Source organism: Ruditapes philippinarum, unplaced genomic scaffold (assembly GCF_026571515.1).
Source record: "Ruditapes philippinarum isolate M1 unplaced genomic scaffold, ASM2657151v2 ctg1685_1_1_1_1, whole genome shotgun sequence".
Classification (NCBI taxonomy): domain Eukaryota; kingdom Metazoa; phylum Mollusca; class Bivalvia; order Venerida; family Veneridae; genus Ruditapes; species Ruditapes philippinarum.
In genome coordinates this window covers 138,238-150,548 of record NW_026860356.1, presented here as the reverse complement: position 1 = coordinate 150,548, position 12,311 = coordinate 138,238, and the positions used below count along the sequence as shown (strand labels likewise).

At 33.7% G+C, this 12,311-nt stretch overlaps 1 protein-coding gene across 2 annotated transcripts in view; it reads left to right on the top strand.

The window, feature by feature from the left end:
* Nucleotides 1–12,311, top strand: part of LOC132759785 (uncharacterized) — a 71,229-nt gene that overhangs the window by 44,038 nt on the left and 14,880 nt on the right. Inside the window, exons 14-22 of one of the 2 annotated variants that reach the window (XM_060751633.1) lie at nucleotides 1,300–1,456; nucleotides 1,944–2,201; nucleotides 3,764–3,966; nucleotides 6,557–6,761; nucleotides 6,963–7,169; nucleotides 7,574–7,813; nucleotides 10,187–10,219; nucleotides 10,952–11,170; nucleotides 11,474–11,552. In XM_060751633.1, coding sequence (XP_060607616.1) covers nucleotides 1,300–1,456; nucleotides 1,944–2,201; nucleotides 3,764–3,966; nucleotides 6,557–6,761; nucleotides 6,963–7,169; nucleotides 7,574–7,813; nucleotides 10,187–10,219; nucleotides 10,952–11,170; nucleotides 11,474–11,552 — 1,601 coding nt within the window. The remainder of the gene's footprint in view (nucleotides 1–1,299; nucleotides 1,457–1,943; nucleotides 2,202–3,763; nucleotides 3,967–6,556; nucleotides 6,762–6,962; nucleotides 7,170–7,573; nucleotides 7,814–10,186; nucleotides 10,220–10,951; nucleotides 11,171–11,473; nucleotides 11,553–12,311) is intronic. The other variant, XM_060751634.1, reaches the window with a different exon arrangement.

The following is a 12,311-nucleotide window of genomic DNA, read 5'->3' as shown; positions in this document are numbered from 1 at the left end:
CAAATTGTATCGTTGAAATCTTAATAGTAGTAGCTTATACAATTCTCAAACGTTACTTAAAATTATGTTTTTTATTAAGAAAGATCTATGATAAATGAATTTGCTGAACGATGAGCAGAAAAAGAATCGCGTACAATTCGCTAAGGTGTTGCTTAAACAGTTTCCAAACTACAATGTACGGTCTTTTAAAAATGCGAACATTGTTGACAAACATGTGTTTATTTCGATAAAATAAAAAAAGATTTGGGCTATAAAGTTTGGCTAAGAACCATGCATTGCAAATACGACATCAGTATAAAGAAGGTAATGTACGCCATTTTCTTTACAACTCATGGTCCCTCATTCAAGTTGATGTTCCCAAAAGGCGAATCTGTTAATTCGAAATTTTTCAAGACAAAACGAAACTTCGCAAACTAAACAAATGATTTCGAAAACGAAGACGCGCGACAGGTTTGGCCATTGTCAAATTGCTGCATGGTAACGCGGCATCGCATAAGACGTTTAAAGTGCAATACTTTCTGAAGGAAACAAATGCAGTTATGCTCTCCCCATTAACTGTATTCACCTGACCATGATTTCTTTTCTGTCTCCGAAGCTAAAACATAAGTTTTCCGGTTTACATTGTTAAGTGCAAACACCTCAGTTATGCAAGTTTCCTGTGTCTTTGTTGCCGAGGCGCCACACTTTCCTCTCACGACTAGGACACTGGGGCCATGGCATGACAGATCAAATCAACTTTAAACTGTAGCAAATCATATTATTCTATCATAGTTAATTTATTGATTTCATCCTACTGGTCAACATGTGTGCATCGAAGAAAACCATTTTAATAACAAGATAAGTAAAGAGGAAAGGTGAAAAGACAGTGCTATTATTAATCACGTTGAGTATTCGATTTACAATTTTATGGCGTACTGCTTAAATGTTGGTATCAGTATTTTGGGAATATAAGGATACTATAGATATATTTCAAGACCTGTGACATCTTCATATTATACCTAAGAAGACTATGCAATTGCCTTCAAAGATTGAATCTGGAGTCTGAAACTTTGTACATATGCTAGAGGTGAATCCGTTGAGAGAACAAAATAAAAAATCAATGGAACCTATGAAGAGTCAAGTTTTAAGTGCTAAGATGCATTCATTTTTAAACATTCCTCGTATGAAAAACAGCAGTGATGATTTTCTTTCAGAAGCAAGTATTTTATAATAGTTCTGATGGAAAATCTAATTACGTGCACATGTATCCATGTGTCTAAGTATGCATTATTGCTTCGCATTGTTTGCTTTATGTTATAGTTGAAAACTGATTTTGACCAATCAACGTCTCGCAAGCATAGATCATTTTTGCTTCAAACCTCAATTACTGCACGTTTGATCAAGTTGGAATTAAATGAAAGTGGCGAGGCGGAAGAAATATGTCTTCAATTTGAAATTCATGGGTGTAAACGTTCAGGTATTCATATTCTTTTTCTTATATTTTTCAATCAACTGTTAATCCATAATAAGTAGACCGGTACTGTACACAATACTCTTTTCCCAATTCGGTTGACTCACATTTAGTACGAATACATCTGCTCTGATACTAAATAAAGCTGTTGAGCAAGTGCTTTATTGAGATATTTAGGACGTACCAACATTTGGTTGGTATACTCGAGTAAATATAAGGAAAGATAAGAGGACTGTATGTCTTAGAAGTGAATATGACATTAACCAAACCAAATCAAAATGTAACATTAACAAAACCTAATCAAATAAACAAACATAAAAAACACAAATAAACAAACATAAAAAAAACAACAACAAAAATACAGAAAACAACAACAAAAAACTAATAATATGTCTTTTACTCTTACAAAAGTTTAACGAGACTATTTAAACACAGGGGTATAGGCTGTCGGCCATTCATTCGCTTCGCAATCAGTGCCATTTTAATATTACAGGAATGCCAATCTCGCTGGAATGTGTCCACAACATAAAAACACCTGATAAAGATTTTAGTGTTGATCACACCGACGAAAGCTCGGGGGACGGTGCACATCTCACTTCATCAAGTGATTATGCGTCTAGTAACTATTTTAACGAACATAAAGATGATATGACCATAGATTACACATCGGATTATGACGACATTGGCAACAATGACAGGCCACAGATTCAGATTGACTTTAAACATTTAACAGCTAAAACGTGTACGATAGGTGAGATATTTTCCAACAAAAAATAGGATATAAATAGTGATACTTAATTAAAAAAATAAACAGCTTTGGCATCTTTATGCCATTAGCATTCTGGACATACCGTATACCTTATATTGAATACTGACACCTCGTGGAAGCAATAAACACCAGTTTAAGCAATTGTTATCACTTTTATAAAGGACGTACCGGATGTGTTGCAGCTTTTAAAAGTGTTATTCTTGCATCTAAGTATTGTTCTATTTTTGTCGTCCCTCGGTATCATTGACCCCAATAAGTTTATAGCTTAGAATAAAAAAACTGTGAAGTCATTGCTTGTGCCCTGAGAGATATAACACCTTTCACGACAACTCATTATCCGACACAAACCAACTGAGTCTGCAATATTCATCATTGATATTTTGTTTCATTGCTCTCGAAAATTCTTCTGTTTTCCAGAGTTTTCACCATTTTAGATTCCTTAATTCTGTGTTTGACATTCAGTTTTCATATAGACAATTGAAATCAGATCCTAGCTTGATATTTTATCTTAAATTCCTGATTTTACTTAAAAAGACGTTGTTTAATTTAGCACGAAACTTCATACTCACAGCTAAGAATTGGTAAGAAATGTATAAGGCTCAATATACAACCAACCTGAACAGAAACCGTATAAACATTAAATGATGTTAAACATATAGTATGTCTTCGGCTGATTAACTGGTAGTTTCAGTCCTTATATTAATCACTTGAAACATTTTAGATAATACAATATTGTTTTCTTGTCCCACGAACACCCTATTAATTGACATATAACTATATTGCTATGATACATTTACAAGCAAACGTTCACAGTACAAGTGCAAGCGTAAAGACACTTTCTTTTTATGCCCCCGCCATAAAATGTTCCGTTCATTATCTTCCCAACAGTTGAACCCAACTCAAATTGAATGTATCGATACGTCAAAGGAATGCACAGTTCAAGTTAAAATGTTGGTGTTGGTTTGCTGATTTCTGTCAGTATTATCGCTCTTTGACGAAAAATAGTTTTTTGGTTTCCGTTCATTATCTCCCCAACAGTTGTACACTTTCAACTGGAATTTGTCATATAGACAACTTAGAAATTAGCAGGCCAAATTTGAAAATGGTCCTAGTTCGATGATTTTGGACAAAGTTATCTCTCTTGAAAGTTGGAAAAAAATGAATTTTTATGTTTCCGCACCCATTTGTGGAAATGTATGTAGTCATTATCTCGGCTACAAATATGCAAAATGCAATTTGCAAGGTTGACACTGAATAGTTTCATGGCCTTTAACTTTGTATAAAATGGTTTGTGTAAACATTGGATGGTTTAAGTGGTTTGAACTTAGAATGAACAAAAAAAAGTTTTTGCAAACAAATTTGGAGCAAATATTATTATAACATTTAAAATTGTGGCTGCATACGGGGGCATCCGTGGCGTAACGACACATTTCTAGTTAATATCAAATATCTTTTACGTTTATTGACTATGGAAATAATAAACAGAAAAAAAAGAAAAAAACATAAAAAGTAACCTAATATTGGATAATATACGTTTCCTTCAGATGCTGTTGACCTGTTTCCAAGTTTTAAAGAGGACCATGCAACGATAATAACGAACGCATTATATGTTCAAAAGTCTTCAATAATAATGTCTATAGGCTATCCTTTTCTGACAGGAAGTGACTACTGTTATTCATGGATAATAGATTTTAATCATCAGCACTATGTGAAATTAATCTTCACAAACATCACGTTGAACCAAATGGTAAGACTATACACTTTTTGGACTTTTACAGTGTTCTTTTGAGCAATTTGATTAAACGAAGCTTTGCAAATTTGATGTAATTGTAAAATTTGTAAATATTGACCGAAGTTTACAATGACAATTGAAATTTAACGAACGGTAAGTTTGTTTGAATTATCTATTACAAGTATTTACCGAAGTGTTTCAAACTCAAAGCGTTATCAGAAAGCGTATTGTCTCGTGAACATTCATTAGTAGCGTAAATACACGAATGTGACCATACACAAATCTTTTGTTATTATTTGGGAATATTTACGAAGGTGCACGAAATATTCTCTGATACTTTCGATTATTTTGATAAAGGGTTGTAGGTCTGAAGAATATAATTGCTATATTCTATCTACAGGAAATATAATGCATTAAATATTCTGAAGTGAAAAGCCATATGCATTTTTGCCGTAAAGTAAATACATTAAAACCTCTGCAGAGCAACATTCTCTGGAAGACAAACATTTTAGTTGCCCCTGAAAAGTGTTGCTTTAAACAGGTTAATTTATTGTAAATTGTTGTTGTTATTGCTCTACCGTTGGCTGTTCTGCAGCGGTTATAGTAAATGTTGAAAATAGTAGAATCTATATGGACTTACAATTACCATTTAAGAGGTCGTTCCGTACAAACTTGTTTGCAACTTTACAGTTATGACAGAAGAAACCAGATTTGCCAAACATTTCAGATGTGTAGTCATAAATGTTCAGATTTGTTTAAATAAAACTATGGTCTTGTGTCTCTTTATATTCTTCCGGAATAACATTTTCAACACGTTATTCATTCTCATAAACATTAACATAACTAACTTATTATTTTATAATTACAGCAGCAAATGTTTACCGCTTAAGTCGGTCCTAGTGTTTTTGAACATTTGTCATTACTGAGAACGAATTCTCTACCCATTTCAAACATTGTGTTCTTTGACTGTTACAAAGAGTGTATTCCGGCGTACTGCTTATATATTAAACAAGTACACCAGAATACAATGTGTGACAGCTAACTTATTACTTGAATCTAAGGCAATCCGTAACAGTTGTTATGACTAACCCTTTCAAATATTCTTAAATATTTCGAATATTTCTTTATACGATTTTTCCTGAGCTCTACCATGAACTTTTCAAACATGCCATTTTTGCACTGATGCAGCTATCTTTTCCTCTACATATGATGTGCTATGTCTCAATTTCATTACAAACATGTACTTAAACTGGTTAATATTAAAGCAACGCGCTCCAAGACTTACACCTGTTTTGGCAACGATAATAGAGAATGATTTTAAATAGAGAAATTTTAAGTAAATATACAATGTTATGTTATTAAGCTATCTTAAGACATATACAATTCTTATGCATAAATATCAGTTTAAGTTAAATATGCACATTTATCATCTGAACATGTTTTTGCTTTTAAACATTAAAACCAACTAAAGAAATCATGAAAAACAAAACGCAAAAGTGTACTCTTAAAGAGCGTTAAATTACGTATGAAATTTAAATAAGTTATGATTAGCTTGTACGTGTATGCTCATGTCACAGTTTTGTAATTATTCGCTTTTCAGCTTGTTCTGTTAATTTTCTAAACTCATTTGCTTTTGTCCGTCATGAATGTCGTGTTTTAAATAGCTACAATTCGCACAAGTTTTCATGGTATCGGTTAGAATCTTCGGTTATATAAATTAGCCAATCATGAGCCGACAGTTGCCAGTTGCGATCTTTTGCGTCAGTTAAACGAAAGGCTTTTCGATTGGCAATCGCAATACGATAACCACCGTCTATGTATAACGAAATTTAAATAATGATGACGAATCCTCCTAAAATCTCAAGAATGCACAAGATGATGTTAATGGTTTTTGCTTTGGTGTAAGGAGGCTTTTCGAAAATAAAATCCTAGACACTAGTGAGTTTACTGTTTTATGTCCGCAAGCAAATACATCTTACCACCTTTTATTTGGGCTGCTCATTTTATTTTGCTGAGCACTAAATTCTAGAAAACATTTCACAAACACCAAAATTTGTGACACATTATTGTCAGTCTGTTATTGTGTTTTATATCTTTCCTTGAGCATAATCTAAAAATCATAAAACGAATGTGTTGTTTTGACAACAGCAACATTTTTGTTGTACAAAAGAAGTATAAATTTTTTGAAAATCAAAATGTGTTTTGTGTTAAAAATGCTTAAGAGATGACCTTGTAAGTCTGCGTATTTCTTTGTCTGCTTTATTACGCTGATTTGACATCTTTTTGGTGATATCATGGCGGTTTGTCCACCTAACCTGCTCTCCTGGGAAGGTGATCAATAATTAAGAATTACTCTGCAAAGTACCGACTAGTAGTCCTGGTCCCCCATGCTATCTGAAAGATTACTGCAAAATTAAAGACCATGTCGGCGACCCCTAAATTACAAATCCGATGATATCCCTCTTGAGGTAACCCGGCGAATGAGTATTGAACATTAGATATGCTAAAAGTGTAAAATAAATATATAATTATATACATTAATAAAAGTGTTATATATAAAATGAATATATTATCACGCTCAATTATCATTATCTTTTCACTTCAGGTGCTTAATGATGATGATGGCTGTGACGACAAACTCATTCTAGGAACAGATTTACAGGAGCAATTAAATGGGACTGAAATTGATAACAATTTTAACGAAAGAGTATTTATTATTGAAACAAACAAGACTTTTTTAGTTATAACATTTCAACTGTGTTTTCATAAATTCAAAGGAAGTAGGTTTCGTGCAGTTGTAACGAAAGAAGGTAAGTTATAATCAAAATGAAATGGGATTTTCAGCCACATTTACGTTCGCTCTTCTATATAAGTAATATAAGTATGTGACTTAATTTTTATAAAACAGGTATATCATTCAAACATATATCAAACAAAGTTACTTAATACCTATAACCTTAATTCTTCATGCAAAAACTGGTTTTAAAGGATGATGTGAATTGGTGTTTTAGATATTCCAGCTTGTTTATCCATCGGTCCAAACGTGAATTGGAGCAATGGAAGGAAAGAGTTTTGCATAAATCCAGAAATGATACTCACGTCAATGTCGATTTTGAATAATCCGTTTGACAATTTTGAAGAAAGGTTTAGGATCCGGGCTAAAAATCATCACGGCATCGAGATTGAGTTTATAGACTTTTATATCGTATGCCCGATAGGTAAGCATCGTTTTCCTAAATCTTATTACTTGCAACATTTCACTGACTAAATTTTCTTCTCCTGGTGATGTTCACAGCTTTACAATGAATGGCATTTGAAAATTCGTGATATTAAAGTACTGGACCGCAAACAATTCAGTTGTCAAACTAATAAAGACTTTGTTTGTAGAAATCGAAAAGAATTTCCTGTTCTTCTGAAAAGATGCGTCATACAATTTTCAGTAATCTTCGGAGAAAAGTAATTAAATATCTGCGTTATAGATTTAAAAATCTATTTTAAACACATAGAATACAATAAAAACACTGAATTCTACGTTTTAGGTTTCACTTGAGTTACTATTGTCAATACATCATCTATGTAATCGTTTGATTATTGAAAACTATGAACGTCCTATATTTTTTAGAAATAACTGAGAGTCGCTCTCGCTTCAAAATAATTGAAAGAAATGGCGACAAAGAAAATACATACTGCAACACAAATAAACCTCCGGAAAAAATCAGTTCCGAAGAAGAAACTTTGTTGATTGTATTTCGTAAATACGAAGACCCAACTAAAGCCTTTATAGGAAAGGAGGGATTTCGATTACATTACAGGACAAAAAACTACTCTTTAGCCAACTGGACCGAAATTTCCTCAAAAACAGGTAGATTTATTTGAAATGACTTATCTAATATATATTCAAGTAAAGTTACTTCTATTCACTTTAATTTACACCCCGTACCACTTTTGCAACTCCTAAACATCAGTGTTGAACGGTTGTGCTTGTATTATGACGCGCCATCATTTACGTTTCGCCAACAAAGTGTAAAAGACGCACTTAATGTTAGCGTTTTACTTTAAGCCCAAGGGTATATAATGAGTGAACAGATGAAAGTCAAAATAAGTTTACATTTTATCATAACTCCTTTCATTTTTATGAATAAATTCTCATGATCGGTAAACATGACCCAAGGGAATTTCTGAAATTATGAAGCGGAATACGAGGAATGATCAAAACGTTCTAGGCCAGATATACTTCTAGCCACCACACTGACATTTACACACGATACGTCGATACCGATATCTTATGTCGATACCGATATCTTATTGAAGATTACTGACCGGTTGTACACATATTAAGTAACGTAAAACACACTTTGATCAGTAGAGGCCTGTGTCATTAAGATCAAATAGAGTAAGTTAATATCAGTCCCCTTCCTATAGAACTGTGAAAAAATGGGCTGCTGAATTTAAGAGGGGCAGTGAGAGCATTTGAGATGAGAAAGCGGCCTGGGCGGCCAAAAGAGGCCACCAACGATGAAACTTTGGTTCAGACTGAAGTCTATGGCATGTCAAAGATTTCCTCTGGATGGGTCCCCAGACAGTTGACTGACGACCAGAAACAGACCAGGCTTGACATTTCAAGATAACCTTTGCCTCGCAACGAAGATGAAGCTAACTTAATCTACCGGGTCGTTACTCAGAAGAAACATGGATTCATCACTTCGATCGAGAATCCAAAAAAGCAGAAGAAGCAAACGGCTCACTCCCTCCGAAGTAATTCAAGACTGTGTCATCAGCAGGGAAGAAGATGGGAAGATTCAATCTTTTGGGATAGTCAGGAAATAATCATGATTGACTATCCCGAGCAAGGTGGTACCATAAACGGTACGTACTATGCAGACCAATTGAGACGTCTGCCTTAAGAAATCGCGCGTAAAATGGGGGGTGGGGGCAAACTGACTCAAGGCGTTCTGCTCCTGCACGGCAATGCGCCAGCTCACACATCCAAACGTTGCGATGGCTACTGCAACTGACTGTGGCTTTAAAATTCTTCCCCATCCGCCATATCCTCCGGACTTGGCGCCCTCTGACTTCTACCTGTTTCCAAACTAGAAAACAAGTTCGTGGTAGACGTTTTGGAAGTAATGAAGGTGCCATGGAGGCGGTCAATGCAATGTATTCTTTGAGGACCAAAATTGAGAGTTCTATTTTGAAGGGTTAAACACGTTGAATCACAGGTGGTGCAAAGTGCATTGATGTAGAGGGCGATTATATTGAAAAGTAGGACTTTTACTTGGGTTCTCTGACTACCGGATGTACATCGGACCAAGAACTTGTTGATCAATTCTCGTAAACTTGTAACATTTAATTGATAAAAATAGTGGGGGCAGTCTTTTTGATATTTAAGGCAGATTTATTTTTTACCCTTTACATTTTCTAAGATCAAGTGTTGGTCAATCACCATTTTATCTGTAACTCTTTTGAAGTATATTGTTAATTCAGCTCAACATGACAATGCATAAAAGGAACATAATGCCACTTTAAATCTATTGAACTCTTTGAATGAGAGAAGGTCGCATAAAACAATTTAATCCAAGTCTTCAATAAATTAAGTATTGAACTTGAATACACTTATTCAATATCTTTAAGACATTAAATGATATAATCTATCATTTTACTTTTATCTCGTTGTTAACCACATTTAAAGAATGTTTATTATACAATACAGTATTGCTGGGTCCAATTATTTTGAGATCACTTCACTTTGGTACAAAAGAAGTTAGGGACTCACCATCTAGCACTTACATTGATGGCATTCTTAATTTTATTTAAACGATACTGATATTATGCTAGTAAATTCTATATTCGATAATGAACTTCTTGTATATTGTTTGTTTCATTTTACGCCTTTTCCCAACAGTATTTCAGTCATATAGGCGGGTAGTTTCCTAACCATCGTTCCATGAGAGTTACACCAGTACTAGACTACATTCCTCCGCGCTAAACTACCAAAGCATCTCCCGGGGATCGAACCCACGCCAGAGAGGTAACTGGATTAGAAGTCATCGACTCTAACACCTCGACCACGGAGGCAGTCTTGTATAATTATACAATGCGACTAATATACATGTATTCCTAAATATGCATCACGCAAATACAGCTGATGCATCGTTACGTAAGAAGTTATTGCAATGTTTGTCTAACACAATGATTTATTAAGTCACTAAGATATTACTTTTACTTCACATTTTAGATGGCGACATGAAGGGCTCAACTATGACAACAGGTACTTACTTATTTTTAAGATCCATATAGTCCTATTTCTTTCTTTAATCTCAATTTGTCTAATCAACAACTCACTGTGTGATTTTGAACCAGGGGACTTTGGACATTGTCATGTGAGGAAATCATTTAGCTTGCTTTCGAAAAGGTCGGACATGAATACATAACATGTTCCTTCAACGGAAAAGCTAAAGAGTTGTCATTATACCTTGCAGTGTCGTAACTAAATGCCAACAAAATAAATAAATGATCGTCCGAAATGCCCGGTGTGTAATTATCACCATTTAAAACCATTTAAGCTGTAAATAATGTAAACTATATTTATTTCATTCTTTGGAGAATTTGTTCGATGCATATTGTTTTCACTGTAAATATTAGCGCATATGATATTGAATATACATGTTACATTGTTTTACTGAAATACGCCATTAAATGGGAACCATTTCTTATTAAGTTTTTTTAAAGATTGTTATTTGTATACAAGTATTGAAAACGGGAATAAGCAAAATAAGTAAAATTAAAATTTAATAAAGAATAAAAAAACATTCTTGTAAAATAAATCAAGGGCGCAAGGCAATAGTTTAATGAAGTCATTTGACATCGTGTATATCTCGTAACGTAGTAATGTGATAATAACGAAGGAACAGTGTAATAGTAGCTTATATATACAGCTTAATTCTCAACATTTACAAAACGTTTTAAGAACACGAAATGAAAAATCATTTTACTTTTGCAGTTTGCTCGCAGAAATTCAAAAAGTGTTACAAAATATTTTCGTCATCGATGTCCTGGAGTAAAGCTGGTTCTGTTTGTGGGAAATATGACCAATGTCTTGTAACAATACAGTCACCAAAAGAATTACAGTACATTAATTACCTACTTCGTGACCAGAGGTACGTTGATCGAAGAGCTGAGATTAGTGATTCAAAAGGCTCAAGCTATAAAGCACATATAGGTGAGTTGGCTTTTGAAGATATGACACAATTTTTTGTAACTGGCTTCTTTTACTGAGTTTTATGCAATTGGGATTATTATGAAACAATTTTTAAAGTTCTAACGTTTTGTCAGTTTAGGCAATGATTTTTATACATTTACTTTTGAGTTGAGCACCACTTTACTATCTAAAGACATCCGCCTAATGTAACGAGCAATCAGTGCGTAAGTAGTCGCAAATTGTATTTGAGTGATATATTGAATATATAGTGAAATAGTTATATTGATGTTTGCTGTTATGGGGATTGATGTATTCACATTTCAGGATTGAAGCGCAAAATGGTCACAGATAGGAAAGAAAATTATGTTTGGTTGAACAATTATGAAGTAATTTTTTCGCCATGGTAACTATGTTATGTATTATCGTCATAGGTATGACAGAAAATGTCTGACTATGAATAGATACCACTAAATTCATACACTGAACACAAAAATAAGTAAAACAATTATAGTAAAATGACTGAATTAAAAATACTAGACAGATACTGAATGCATAAATGTTCCGTTTGAAATTGTTTTAAAGCGATTACGACTTATTATGGATCTAAGTTGTATTGGTTACCTGTTCCAGTCCTGATAACCATTTAATACAAAGTTTTCATTCCGAAACCCTTAACTCTGGGAATAGAATGACTGTAACTATCTCTAAATCGAGTTGAGTAAAAGTGTACCTCATTTGCAGGTTGAAAGTGGTAATATGAATAACTAGGTGCATTATTATTGTGTGTCTTATGTACACGACCAAGGATAACGAAATTCAATTGTACTGGTAACCAACCTTTGAGTACGGGGACTGAGTTTAAGTATAAATCTCACCATTTTATTCTGTGAGGCCTGAAGTCTATTTTTCAGATTTTGACTCAACCCCAAATACAAGGACGCACACGCATAATCAAAAAAGACATTGTTTCAATGAGGAAACTAAAAGCTGTTTAGTATACATATTTAAACATTAAGTTTTCCTATATAAAATCTTACGTTTTACACCGGCCTTCTTAATAACCCGATTGGCTATAGACCCACAAGATATACTTTGATCTAGGTCAGTACTTAAATATTTAACAGATTTAGTAGATGTTGTTGTAGTATCATTACATACAATA